Source organism: Teleopsis dalmanni, chromosome 1 (assembly GCF_002237135.1).
Source record: "Teleopsis dalmanni isolate 2A chromosome 1, ASM223713v2, whole genome shotgun sequence".
Classification (NCBI taxonomy): Eukaryota; Metazoa; Arthropoda; class Insecta; order Diptera; family Diopsidae; genus Teleopsis; species Teleopsis dalmanni.
In genome coordinates this window covers 48,635,217-48,651,004 of record NC_051846.1, presented here as the reverse complement: position 1 = coordinate 48,651,004, position 15,788 = coordinate 48,635,217, and the positions used below count along the sequence as shown (strand labels likewise).

The window sequence follows — 15,788 nt, the reverse complement described above, 5'->3', positions numbered from 1 at the left end:
GTAATAATATTTCAAAATAGTATAAACATTGTTACAAGTTAGCGATTGTATAAAAAATAAATTATATATTGTAAGAAATATAAAATTATGAGTAAAGTCATTTAATACTTGGAATAGATATTTATAGATTACTTATAAGGTTGTTTGTAATTTTTGAGTAAAATTTATCAAATTTATAATTTGAATTTATTATAATTTATTTGCTTTCTTTTCTTTACTTGCAGAGGGTCATCTTATAAACACAAATTGCTCTCAGGGACATTTTCGCAAGGCTTTGTGTTGCAAAATGTCAGCTGAATTGGATGTGTTTTTAGAGAGCGGGAAAAAGTAAGTTAAAATTTTTTATATATTTATTTGTATTACTTAATCTAGATTTAGTAGTGAGTAATTTGTTTCATAATTTTTCAAATAATTTTTCTTAAATAAAGTACAGTGCATATTTTTGCGATATCAGTGCCTTTGCTGGTACTAGATTTTGTTGAAGTGCACTTTTATTAACTAACAGACCACATAGAGTGCAGCATTCATAACTACTGTGGTTTTTATTGGACTTAAAGTCAACTTATTGTTCTCCTTACTTAAACTGAAGCATTTGCAGGTTTCATTTTTTCATTTCAAGTTATTCTGTACTAGACGAAGCAAATGAAAAAGATAATAATTGCAAGAAAAAACTTAAGTAGACCACAAAAGGACACAAATGAGATATTTTTTCATATTTTAATCTTTGCTAGCAAAATCTGTCATACTGACTTTAGGACTTAGGCCAATGGTAACTTGATATTTAAGTATACAAATGCCTTTGTGGCTAACAATGTACCAACATAAGACACCAGTTTCGAATGCATGTAGGATTTATTTGTAATTTAGAACACATACAGTTGTCGGAAGGAATTTCATTGCAATTAAAAATTAAATTTTAGAAAATTTTTAATTAAGTATTTAACGTAATCATATGTAAAGCAATAGATTCTGTTTGCGATTTTAATGAAACTTCAATCACTTAAATTCTTATTAAATTGTTTCTCATTAATATCAACTATAAAACCTTATCCCTTTCTTTTTTCATTTTATGTATTTGCTGTAGTTTAATTCAACTATTGTGAAAAATTTCTCATATTCAACTATTGTGAAAAATTTCTCATATTCAACTACCTTGGAACTAAAATAAAAATTTTAAACCGCTACAAATGAAAGGTTTCAAACTTTTTCCTGGTGAACGTAAATACAATCTTAGAAATAGAAGCAATCAACCGAAGTAGGACAAACCATTCGTCCACTTTGAAAACAATTCTGTGGAATTATTCGACAATTTTACGAAAATCTAGAAGCATTTAAAGAGCAACTTACTATATTTGTTTCGTCTTGGGTGGAGTAGTTGAAAAGTTCTTTTGTTCAATTGAATTTAATTGCTGAGTAGTGGCAATTTTATCTAAGAAACACGTGTTTATTTAATTGAAAAGTTGTAATGAAAATTGTAAGTTTATTATTTCAAGTGTGTGTAAAGTGAACGGAGTTTTACTTGCCATTTACGTCATTTGACTTGTTACACACACTTATGTGGTTCCCCCTTCTAATTGAATTCTGAAAATAATAAAAGCTTCAATTACTGTAGGTGACATTATAACATTATTCGCACCCACACGATGTACCTAATAAAGCTAAGACGCATGAATCACCTAATTTTATATAAATTGTTAGCAGTTGCAACTTGAAAGTCCGTTAATTGAATACGAAACAATTAAGTAACTTAAATAAAAAGTAAAAGTTAAATTAGTGTTTAATTGTTGTATTGTGATAAATTAATTTTTTTTTGCTGAATTATATTAGTGTAAATAAATTTTAAAAATATTAGTAATCTTTTGAAAATTTAAAACAAAAACAAGACATTAACATAACATTAACGCTTTTATTAAACGTCAGCGATAACAGAATATATAATACAATAGGGTTTTAGGGGTCTAGTAGCACAGTTGACCACAAAGCTCTTTTGTGCTCAGTACTAAACTTTACCAAATAGGAAGTTATGTAGGTTTTCGTAATAAGATGTACTGTATAATTCTTAATATCAGACGGGGACTCTGGACTTCATATCATTTAAAGGAAGTCGTCGCTTTTTCGTCTTTCTCTAAATACAGACAACTCTTTTCCAACTCCGACAGAAATAATTTCTTGGAACTTTCTAAAAGTGAAAGTTGTCAAAGTTGAAGAGTTAATTTGCCAACAGCCTCAGTTTTATCTTACTGTGTAGCGGTTTTTCTTTATATATAATAGCAGGCATCAGTTCTTTGTCTTTGTTATTATTTTTGTGGTCATGACATTAGAGATTTTGTTGAATATTTTTCCATCAGAAACTAAGTTGTGAACATAATTATTATAGAATGAGTCAATGTTCCGCAAATTTGTGTGAGTGCATGAGTTCTTGCAAAAAACAAAAAAGATACTAACATAAATATACTCCATTTAAACACCAATTTAGATATAGAGTTCTGTATATTTACAGTTAACCTCTGACATATTTGTTATATATTTTGCCCAGTGCTCAGTGGCGGCAAGGCGTCTACTTGACTACCTTTGAAGGGATCTTAGTCCCAAATTAAATAGGTAAAATCAAGCCTGCAGCTATTACGAGAGTTATAAAAATCTAAAATTGTTTTAGTTGGGCTTTTAGGCGCACAATAGATCTCTTAGGTCTGGGTGTATTTATAGCTTATTATTTATTAGTCATAATAAGAAAATTTTTTTATGTTAAAGTAAATGTTTTAATTTTTGTCATGTCACGATTGATGCATATTGATTGTTGATTTTATAATATATTCAGTTCTAGAATAAAGTAAAACAGTTATGGGTTATATTATGCTAAATATGACTTTGTTAGTTAGATATTTAAACGCATCTTGTTTTTATTGTATAATATTGATTTTCTGAAGAGATACGTGTGTGTCATTTCTCTTCATTTAAAAAAATATCAGTTTTACTTCCAATTTTATCACTGTAAATAAAAACTTTATTTATGAGTCTTATTTTGAGTAATTTATTTAATAATAACGAACTAAACTCATTAAAATTAAAGTTGCTTTTGATATTTAGTTTTTTTTTTATTATTTTAACATATTAAGGTTACTGTATTAAAACTTAATATATACAACTTAAACCTAAACTTAAAACCTAAAAAAAAACTCTTATGAGAGAAACTAGATTTTCTTATAACATATAGATATATATATATCTATATATATATAGATAATTATAGGTTTTAACAAATCTATAAAATATTTCGATAGTTACAAAAATAGTTGATAGGATTTATATAATTCAGTCCTAAAAGCAGTCTGTGTTTCCATTAATTGAAACTTGATGAAAAAATTGTTTAGATTTTATGTACTCATGTGTATTTAAAATGAACTTTATGTTAGCAATAATAATCACTGCTCTACTTGAGAGTAATTTACTTAAAAGCACTAGCAAAAAAGACATTAAATAGCATTTAAATTGCAAATATCTAAATTTACTTTCAAAACTACAAATTATGAAATTAATGACCATCACGTTGGAATAGAAATAACACTAAAATGAAATAAAATACTAAATCCTATCACTGTTAATGCAGCTGCATGCGTTACAATTTCAACACCCAGCAACTTCACAATTTCTTTAAGATCATAAAAACTTCCAAGCAAATATAAAACTTACAGCAAATAACTTTATCGATAAAGGCTAATAAATTGTAAGGCAAATGAAAAAAAATGTGAGGAAAAATGTACGTACTGCTAACATTGCAAAATAACATAAAATTATAATTATTACTGCACTGACACGCATAGATATTTTTACTTTTAATGCTGGCAGCAGCTAGACGAGCAGCGAAAATTATGACCAATCTGCCATATCTTAGCTAACAAATGTGTTCGTACGGCTAAAATCCAACTTGTGATGATTCAGAGCATTGGAACAAGTTTTTGCTTATTAAGTGAGTTCAGTTTCAATTTCAGAGCCTCAGACTCGAACTGTCATTATATGCAGTGAACATGCAATTGAGCGTTAAAGCGAACACTGCACAATGCATTGACAATCGTCTTGACTGTGCTCTAATATCACCAAAGAAGTGTAGAAGTGCGGAACTGCTGGACGGAATTGGTTGCAGTAAGCTGATGTGTGGAGTATTTGCACGTCAAACCACCATAGTCGGATTGTTAGCCACTCGGTTGACTGTGTGGTAATAAAAATCAAAGTTATGGAATCGAATCAGTTGTTTGACTACCGCCAGAAGGTAGATGCATGTACTCTTATGCACCCGTAGAACTCGTAAAAATTGTCAGATTGGAAAAATGCAGCGACGTGCGCCAGGCCTTGCTCGACCCCAACAAGGGAACTGGTTGGAGTGGAAGAAGCTGGTGTGTAAGAGAACTACAAAAATATAGCAAAAATATTACAGAAAATACTGAAAAATGAGTTATAAAAATTTTTATTAAAGAAGGTTAATTAACGTGCTCGAAACTTGTAATTATTGGTGAGTTGTGGCTGCTTGTAATGCTGTAGTACTTTTCGAAGAACAAGTTCAAGCTACAATACTCGTATATACGAACAAAAAATATGTATTTATATATGTAACGAAAAGGCGTTCTTTATACAAGAAGATAAATTAACATAAATTTAATTTATTTCTAAAATAATGAATGAGCAATTATTGCGGCTGTTTAAATTATGAATTTACAATAAATTGCATGTAACAATAAATTGCATGTAACAATATTTATTGAGAAAAGAAATGTTAAAAATGACTTTTTCGAAATTGCTTAATAAATTTTGAACCTGACAATAAATTCTAAAACACATAACTCTGATGATAGATGTTTGTCAGTATTCGAAACATCTGTTGATTATCCATTTTGTTGTGCCTAATATTTTTTGACATCGGTTTTATAATATTATAACATTTCATTACTTAAATAAAATTCATGACAATATGGTATGGTAAATACTCCATTAAATACACCCTTTAATAAATTTACTATAACATACAGTACTCAATATGAAGCGATCGGGTTGAGCCTCAAATATCTTCAAAGTGTACATGTACATGACACAATATAAATCTATTTAACAGACTTACAGATAAATATTTAATTGTGGGAGGAATATTTTTTTTAAAAGCTTTGAAGTATGTACAGAGTTTCTAACTACAGAGAAGACTTTTTTGATATTTTCTCGCAGTTTAATTTTTGTTATTCATACGTTTTACTGTTGCTAAATTTAAGCAACGCATTATGGTTTTTTCTTGATCTAATGGCAGCACTGGTTTCATATCTGCTACAACTTTACTACTTAAATTAACTCAATTTATCAAAACTAACAGTAAAATCAAGTACAGCTCATTTGTTGTTCCGCTGTTATATTTAGTCTGTTCATAGACTTGGTATCATTTTTTTTTTTTTGAAATATTCAAAATGTTAGTAACAATCAATCCTATTAATCTCTTTAATTATTCTCATTCTGATTTTGATTTAAATATTTTAGAAACACATTTTTTTCTGACCCTTAAAAGCATGTTTACTGTTTTTAGACAACACTTCCACTCCCATCTCGTTTTAATATATTCCAATATTTCTCACATCGAAATGTATCCCAAAAGTTTTAGCAGTTCCTAAAGGTGACCATCGAAGATGGTGCAAATATTGAACTTGTTAATTTTTATATTAAGCTTTTTCCGAGTTAGTGCATCTGTGCACTTTTACTCTTTGATAGCTGGGGGGTTTTTGCAGAGTCCCACCCATCTCGCTGACTACTTTGTGTATTCCTCATAAGCTTCATGGTTATTCAATGACTGATCTAAGCTCTGCGTACCATCCCGTGCGGGTAGTGATTATTCTGAGTTTGGATAGTGCTAAGTAGGGCAGCGTATCGGTTTTCGCATATAGCTTTGAAGAGTCTTCGGAGAGCCTGATTTTGAGCAACTTTTAGCTTCTGGATAGTAGAGTCGGCAACTTTGCTATCGTCGTGCCTCGTTTTAAATAAAAATATAAAGTCCAAAAAAAATATATATATATAAATTAAAAAAATTTCATTAAAATTGATCGTGAGGTTTTCGTGTGTATTAACACTACATATAAATATATACAATATAAATATATACATATATACTTAATATTTATTATATCAAATATATGTAAATGTTAGAAAAATATAATATTAAGATTTTTTCCTCATCAATTTGCCCCACTGTATTTTTGCGTTTTATTTAAAACTGATGCGCTTCAGCACAAATTTTAATTTATTCCGAGCTCATATTTTATTACTGTAGTTTGTTTGAAAAATTAATTGGAATGAGTTAAAATTACACTGTTCATTACACTGACAACAAAAATTTTTGCTTTGCATTGCATTAAATTAATTGTTACAGATGCATTTACTGAGATAAAAATTTGTGCTAAATGCAGTTTATAAAGATGCTTTTCTAGCAGCTGCCACAACAATAACAATCACAGTAACTAATGGTCCGAATAAAGATAAATTTAAAATTTTTATTCATATTGCGATATGAAAAGTTTTGTAATAATCATTTTCACTATTATTTCGTATAATTTTATAAATTAAATAAATTTATTGTGAATAATGCAGTAAAAATTTATTTTTATGAGTTTTAGAATTTCATTTAAAATTTTTATGTAGTAAAATTAGATTCCTATTGATGGATATACTTATTAGTACCAAAAAATTAATGCCAGCATTCATAGATTGACATACAAAACAAAAGCATAGTTAGAAAGATAAATTTATTAATTATTTTAAAAAGAGGTTTTTCAAACAGCAATGAACTACAACTAATTGAATTTTTGACTGACCATACAGCTGTTTCGAGTATTGTTAAATACCCTTCATCAGTGAATAAATAAAAAATTTTTATATATTTAATTATTCATAACTAAGTTTTTGAAACTGAAAGTACCAGGAATTGAACTTGTGTCCTGCCAAATTTGAAGCTCAGAGTCAGGGCTTCTTAACCAATTAACCCAAAGCCGTTCGCACATTTTTCTAAAGTTTTTTGTTAATTTTGTTAATGCTGTGAAAGCATTATTAGAAAATTCACTTACTGAGTTTATATTAGAACGAAATCATAAATCAGCTGTAGAATAATTGAATTAATTAATCGTTTTTTTTATTTTTATTTTTAAGTGTTAATTTCATTAATTATTTTAACACAAAAAATAAGCTAACGAAAATATTATTTAAATCAGATTTAGAACATTTGTGGAAAATCGGAGGTTGAGGTTGATAAACCTCAATTTCCATACATTTTGGTCCCCTCGTCAATTCGTATTTTATTTGAAATTTAATAAACACTAAACGTGGATGACAATGGATCTTTTTAACGAATACTTTAAGATACTAAATGATAATATGAATATTAAAAATCAAAAAATCGAAAATTATTATAGGTATCACATTTCTTAATTAATATGTACTATTTGCCATAAAGTAATTAAAAACAAAATTATGTGTCTTACATAAGCAAATATTCTCAGCCATCTATATAGATATATAAATTAACCAGTTAAGGTTGCCACATGTGTCTTGTTTAATTGCTAGCAAATGCAATTAAAATTGTTGATTTTGTCTCACAGTTTTATCAAAACTGAACACAATCTCAATTGTTACACATTTATCACGTTGTAACAACAATAATTAAAATCAATTTTGGTTTTTTTTTTTTGTTTAAAATAAATATATACAACATATACAGCATTTATAGCATAGATAAATATACTGCATTATGGGAGTATCGTTTTTCAAAACAAATAGCTAATATTGTATGTATCATTTGAGTAAGGGTGACTAATGAAATTGTATCTTCACAATAACTCTGCAGTGGTGATGTCAATGCTTAGATGGGAAATTAAAATTTTATATACTCGTACTTTTTTTGTCGCCTAGAATGCCGCATTTAAATTAAGGGAAATTCTTATTACATATTAATATATAACATCCGTTGCATTCTGGATTATCCCAACTGTTGCATGGCATCAATATCATGTATTTCTCACTTGTTGCACCACAATTTCAACAAAATCAGATTTGCGTAGTAAGTGTGGAAAAAGACTCCAATTATTCAATTGATGAGAAAAATTGTGTCGCAGCCTCTTAAGTTGCTAAAGTCTTAGGAAATTGTTTTCATAGCTGAGTGTTTCATTTTTGGAAAGGGGTTACGCCTCAGAGTGTCTACATGTGCGAGTTTTATATAAAGTCTTGTGTTGTAAATGAATTGTTGCTAATACTTGGGTGACAATGGGAAAATTTTTTGCTAAGTTTTATGAATGAAAATTTTAGTTATTTTTATCTCTCATGGGATTGTTATAAAATGAAGATGTGGTGACAGAGTCACAGAGCAAGTGATGTGAATATGTGAATATTTTATATTAGTTCAGTTGATAAATATATAAGAAAACTATACAAATATAATATTTTCTCATGGTAATGAAATGTTATGTATAAATAAAATAAATGAAAGCAAAAATAAAATTTTGAACAACATCAAGACTCTTCAAAAAGAGTAATAGTGTCTTAAATAAGAAAACGTATTGAAAAGTATAAAAAAAAAATTTTAAAAATGTTCCTGTTAATTGATACGAATTTACACATCCCGGATAAAATTTGTTAAGGGTTTAAGCTCTATTAGGAAGTTGTCTAGTACCTATAATCACATATTTTTCATTTAGTGGATTCATAAATCTGACTACTGTATTCAATAATATAGATGTTGGTATGGCTTTCTATATATATCCGCACTAATCCTAGAAACCGGTGTTTATATTGAAGCGTCTGCTTCATTCTAATTTTGTTTTTATTCTAATTTTGTTATTTTAATTTCAATTTCATTTTTTTATTGTATATAATATTATTTTACTTTGGAATAATATTATTTTTATAATTATTTTATTTTATTTTCTTATTATTTTTATTTTATTTACATATTAAATTTATTTTATTAAAAAATTTTGGTTTTATTTTATATTAATTTCAATTTATTTCTGTTTTTTTCAAATTATGTAATATCATTTTATAAGAATGTATTTTATTGTATTGCATTTAATATATTTTTGTATTAATTTTATTTAATTTTTATATTAATTTTAAATAATAATGAATTGTCATTACGACCTATATAATATGAATTTTATAATATTTTTAAAATAATTTTGTTTAATATTAATTTAATTTTTTATCTTACAATAATCTTATTTAATTTTTTTTTTTTATTTTAGTTCATTTTATTATAATTTTTTTTTATTTTCTTTTTATTTTCTATATTCTATTTTATTTTATATTGTTTTATTTTCGCTTATTTTTTGTTAAATTATTTGGTTTTATTTGTTATTGTTTTTTGTATCTTATACGTTTTATTTAGTTTTATATTTTAATTAATTTGTTATATTATATATTATTTTGTTCTTTTTATCCTTATTTTATATTATTTATTTTTGACAACATTTTATTTTATTTTATTTTAACTTATTTTTTTTTATTTTTTGTTAATTCTCTTTGATTCTCTTTTTATTTTTTTTTTCATTTTGTTTTATTTGGTTTTTTTTTTCTGCTCATTTAAACTTTTTTGGTTGTCACAAATTGTGCAGATAATTTTTTAAAGAGAAACGTGCTCGAGTTAAACAAATTCTTATGGTTCTGTAACAAATTAACGTGGATTTCAAAATTTCTTAACTCAAAAATTGATGACGTAGTTTGTCAGTTATCAATGAAACGTGTACAATATTAAATTTTTCGGATAATAAATGTACAGTAATTTTTAACAAATGTTCAACACTAAAGATCAACAAAGTATGTAAGATTTACTGGTCATGATAAATGCATATGTCAGACGTCAAAAGCTCGAATTTTGGTTCGATGAATTTTAAAGACAAATAAATAATAAAATATGAAAAAAATTTAATTCCGAATACAAGCTTAGAATATTAGAGATATTGTCTAAGTATTATTTTTAAGAACAGTAAAGTTATTTGTATTTATGTATGCAATTGTAAAGAATATAAACTTTAATAGAATTTTTTTCAAATCAAATTTGACAAATATTTTAACATTGAAAATGTTTATACAGAGATTTTTTTATAAAAAACTTTTTTATACAGAGTCATCTATTTTGTTGTACCAAAAGTAAATCTAAATAAAACTCACATGTGTCACATGTATTTTTACTTTATTTCAATATATTGTTTAAACATTACATTTAGTTGTAAAATACCATACAAAATCTATCAAATTTCTTTTACTGAACATCTTAGAGGCGGGCTCTCCGCGGCTAATGTTTGTGCAACCCGCGACATGTTTTTAATCTACTACAATTACAGAAAATTTCTACTGGTGTATGGTGAAACCACATTATTTTATTTTTATGATATACCAAATAAATTAATTTAAATTGATAAATTAATTAAACTAAATTTAACATTATAACCGTATTTATAAAGTTATAATGTATTTATAATAACAATTATAAGTATGTATTTGTTTCTGCTACCCACCAATCTATATAGAAATTTGTATTGGTCCACGATTGCATTTGGTGTGGACAGTCCTGTCTTGAAATATCACGTAATTTTGAGGTTATATTTCATGACTTGTCGGCAAACAGTTGCTAATAGTCGGCTATAATTTTGTGGATATATGTTTTTGAAACATCAACACTTTGAAGATTGACCACATGAACTATTGCGTAACTCAGTGTTTACAAATCCATTATCTAGGTGTCAAATATATATCAGTATAAGTATCAGCCTATATTCACATATTTATATTTTATATATATAGAAAAATTAAATTATTTGCTGAGAAAGTTTTTGAACCCACTACTTACGTATTGGTTGGTTTAAAGCACCGTCCTGTTGAAACCACATACATATGTATATACGATACCACATTAAAATCTTTAAAACCTTCGCGCAAAAAAAGTTGATAATGAAAAAAAAAGTCGGACTATGACTACTATCTAAATTGTTAGTTTGTATAAACCTAATATAACTTTCAAAAAACGAAGTGCCTTTTTCAACTCTAGATCTAATGCCGTAATATATAGTGACTTTAGCATGATGCATTGATTTTTCGACAATTACTTGTAAATTTTCACTGCCCCAAATTAAACACTTTTGTTTATTGACAAATTTACTAAGCGAAAAAAGTAGCTCATTTCTAAAGAAAAATTGCAATGAAAATTGATCACCATTTATTTTTTTTTTAAAGATCTTACAATTGACTGTGAGGTGAAGTAAGTTGGATTCAATTTCAACACAATATAAATTAACTTATTGTTATTAGTGTTACTTAGTCAAATCCATTTATTTTAAACATAAAGATATCCATAAGTACGATCACTTAATAATGTTGTGATTTTTATGTCTATCTTAATTACTTTAGTAAACGAGGTTGAACGAAGTTTTTAGTTCATTTTTAAATCTCGTTAATTTACTAATTAAATTTACTATAAATTTTGTACATTTGTATTTGCTTTAAAACTGCAGTAATTATTAGCACTGCCTTTTTAAGAAGCAATAACTTTATTAATATTTTTACTTTAAACTTATATATATATATATATAATACATAAAAATTTATTTAATGCACTTGATAGAGATTTTAGATAGCCAACATAAGTTCGTTATTGCATAAATGCAATATTTTTTATTTCCAATTGATTTTTTGTATATTTTTATTGCTGGTGATATTGATTTTTATACAAAAACCTTTTAAGAGTTACGAAGAGTAACTGACGTTGCAGTTACTAATTGTGTGCAGATTTTATCTGTAGCTGTCAAAATGTTTGAAATGCTGTTACTCATATTAAAGTGTTTTGTTATTTTATACTATTGTGTGCTGTTAAAGTGATTTTTTTTGATATTTTTACTAACTCAAAGTCATATTTAACTTACAATTTCATTGTGGTCATTCTTAAATACTATATAAACCACACAAAAAATAAATATATATATGTGTACATGTAACATCACATTAAGTGGCACAACAGATACATTTACGTCAATCACACATTTTATTATGTTATACAAAAGATTTCTACAAAAAAAAAAAAATAATTTTTATTAAGCTACTGAAAGTGGGCTGGTCCGCCACTGTACCCATTTCGAGTTAAAAGCCGTTCTTATGGATCGTAGTAGTTGTAGCACATTAACTAAAAATGTTGCAACAAGATTTTTATGTGCTTACGCTTTAATATATTTATTTGAAGTTATTTTATTTAATTTTTTTCTTTGTATTTTAATTTGCAACATGTTTTGAAAAGCAGTTCCTTCCCAAGTCATAATTGTAAAACATGTTTTATTAAGAGCAGTCACTCATTGTTATTCAGATACTTCAAGATAGCCTCTAAGTTAGCACTTGGTTGTAATACGTAGGTATTATTTTATTAGTGAAAAAAGAATAAACAAAACGAAATCACATCATAATTACAAATGTGATATAGTTTTGCTGTTGGGCGCTGACGGAACGCTACTTAGCATTTAAAAACTCTATAAAGAATTTAGTTTAAGCTTAAAAATCATTTAAGTATATGAATGAAAATATTAAAGCACAAAGTAAACATTTTTTATTGCGTTTATTATGTTTTTTTTTTTGAATTATTTTTTGGTTTCGTTAGTAATTTCCGTTTAATTTGTTTATGACTTTGCTATTGAACTCGGGTAAAAAATGGCCAGCGTGCAAGAAACTGCATCAGCATTTTTTGCTGAACACTGCAGCATAAGCAACATTTGTGATATAAATAAACTTTTTGCTTACAGCTAAAACTGAAGTTTAATTTAAAACTTTGCTGTTTATTTAGTTAAGTTTTGCAACCTAAAACAGAGCCACCAACGTTGTAGATACTTCACCGCTCTTCCTTTTATTCGTTTTAAATTTGATCTATTAATCTGAGATAAAAAAGCAACGTTGGTGGCTTGTATTCAAATTTCGCTTTAATGCAGAAGATAAAGTGCAAGGAAATGCTTTAAAATAATTGGCAATATTTGCATTTTTCTTTTAAGTAAATGTACAGTATATACATTTGTTAGATTTTAAGCTATGATGAATTACAATTGCAGTGAAAAGAAATGACGCACAATCTACAATTCTGAAAAATAAAACACTTAAAATGTATAAAAAACTTTTTTCTACGCTCTGCTGATGTTATTTAAATTGAAAAGATAATAAATGGAAAACTTTTGAAAATTTTTTAGATTAGTTTTTCTTCTATGTAGATTGTATTTAGTTGAAGCAAAGTAAAAACTTAAATATTCATTTCTTATGTATGTGAATACCTACTGAGATTGATTTGACCCAGGTTAGGTTTGAATAAATGGCTTTTAAAAGCTAGAACTATAATATTTTTCTTTGTTCTGTGGACTCAAAAATTCATATAATAAAAGATTTAAAATATTATAAATAAATAATTTAGTTGTTTGTTAGCTCTTCAACCGCTGAATCAATTGAAATGATATTCTTTTTCTCAATTCTTTACTTGAAGAGCCCCAATATAGACTATAACATTCTTACTTAGAGCCAATATTTATGGTGTGCACCATATAAAAAAATATTGTTCAAATCTAATTTTTCCTTAAACTGCTGAATTGAATCACATAGTATTTATAAAATGCGATCTTTATAAAAAAAGTCGAATATAGTTAAATTATTTAAGCCAAGTACTTTTTATAAGAAAGAATTGCTGAAAATAATACACCCAATAATTTTCATTTAAGGTCAATATTTGAATAGCTGCTGAATAAGTTTTCATGATATGTTATTTGTGCTAATTAATCTCTATATAAAAGATGGGAACATAAACTTAAATACTTTTATTTAGCGTCAATATGTAAGGCTCTAACCGTACAAACAACTGATTAAAATGTATTATTTTTTCGAAGTAACGTTGATTAGACTTGAAATGATTAGTTGGGTGGTATTGGATACTATTGGAAAAAGGAAAAAGTTCGATAGGAAAAAGTTCGAAAGACTTTTGTAAGAAGCACATTAACCAATACATTATAAAAATATTTCGATATAGGTATATCATTTGAAGTTATATTTGATTTTTGACGGAGCAATACGCACAGTCTACATTTCGTAATAAATATTATGTATAATAAAAAAACCCATAAGTTTATGAATATTTAATGAAATTAAATATATTTATTCTAACTAATTTCTGACATCATATTTCTATAAAAATAAATATGCATATTCGTACGAATATATCGTTCAAGCATGAGATCCTTTAATAAAAAGTAAAATTAATTTTTTACATTCAATTAAAAAATGTATTTTTTAATTCCTGGGACTTATGGTTCGCATTGGCTGAGAATAGTCTCAAGCTAGAATCGCACAAGTATCGAATTCGGAAATTTGTTTGCTTAACTCATTTAAAACAACAAACAGTTAACCACTTCGGCGGTTGCTAATAGTCGTCGATAGAGCAAATTGCGCGCTAATGCATTTGCTGCATGCCTTGGTGCGGCATATGAAAACCCCAAGTGGTGAAGTTTGCTGGTAACTACCAATGGCTTTGCATAATCCAAACGTACAGTTTGTGGTGCCATATTGGTTAACACAGCTTAAGTATTTATTTTACATCTTAAATGATGATGACGCTTCGATTGGTGATATTAGGTCGACAGTAATAACAACGTTTTTATTGCCGATTTTGCATATTTTATATCATAAGTGGCGTTAAAGCTGCTTTTGTGGCGGTTTTATGATAAGTGCAATAGTGTATTTTATTATTTAATTAATTATGTATTACTAATTAACTAGTTATTTATTTACATTTGTATGTTAAAAATGACTGAAAATTAATTCATATAAATTGATGAATATTTTAAAAAAAATGAAATTTTTTTCGGTAAATGCGATAACTGATTAAAATAAAAAAACAGATGACTTTGTTATATATTTTGCAGATAGTAAACAAATAAAAAAGGAATAAAAACTTGCATAAATATGATCGTATGAGTGTGTATGATACATTACATAAGAATGAATGTGGCTGCAATTTAAAACCAATTTTCTTAAGGATTAAAATTCTATAAAGATGAGGCTCTCTAACATAACCCATAGTCCTACCAAATGGGCTTTTAACTCCTTAGTGTGTTATTGGTTTGGCTTTTAACAATGATAGATTAACGATTTCTGCACATGATCAAAAGCCAAAGCATCGATAGGTCTCTTTGACATAATATGTAGAAAAAGTTTTCAATACACGATATAGAGGTTTTTTATTTTTAATATAATAACATTATTATAATTACTTAAGTGATTTAGTTTACACAGAAATCAGTTAGTAAGTTCAATAATACTTAAACTAGTACTTTTAGCCGTCCGTTAGACTTTTAATAAACGTGCGCACACCTTTGATGGTGTTGTATTATTCCATATGTTATGAGCAGTACAAATTTATTTCACAGTTGGATAAGTCTGCTTCTGCATAGTTTATGATATTCACAGAGAATATATACAGATGTTTCATCATTTCAGAATAGCGTCAAATACAGGTTTTTGAAAAGCCTATTTATTAAGATCGTTTCTGGTCTCTAGTGACGTATCAAAAAACTAAAGACAATTTTAGTATACTCTCTGTTAATGTTATTCTATTTGTTAAGGATATCCTCTCTGCTAGACTCTGTGCAAAGAGTCTGTTAAAGACTGTCAGATGAGGTGATAAATTCTTTCTTTTATCTTTGAAATTTATCCGGTGGTTTTTGAACTGACATTCTTTCCGGTATCTGAGTTCTCTGCGAATACAA

At 27.1% G+C, this 15,788-nt stretch overlaps 1 protein-coding gene across 1 annotated transcript in view; it reads left to right on the top strand.

Moving 5' to 3' along the window:
* The window catches only part of LOC119672261 (fringe glycosyltransferase), a 76,540-nt gene that overhangs the window by 53,541 nt on the left and 7,211 nt on the right, over positions 1-15,788 (top strand). The window contains exon 4 of the mRNA XM_038083271.1: positions 225-327. Within this exon, the coding sequence (XP_037939199.1) occupies positions 225-327 (103 nt within the window). The remainder of the gene's footprint in view (positions 1-224; positions 328-15,788) is intronic.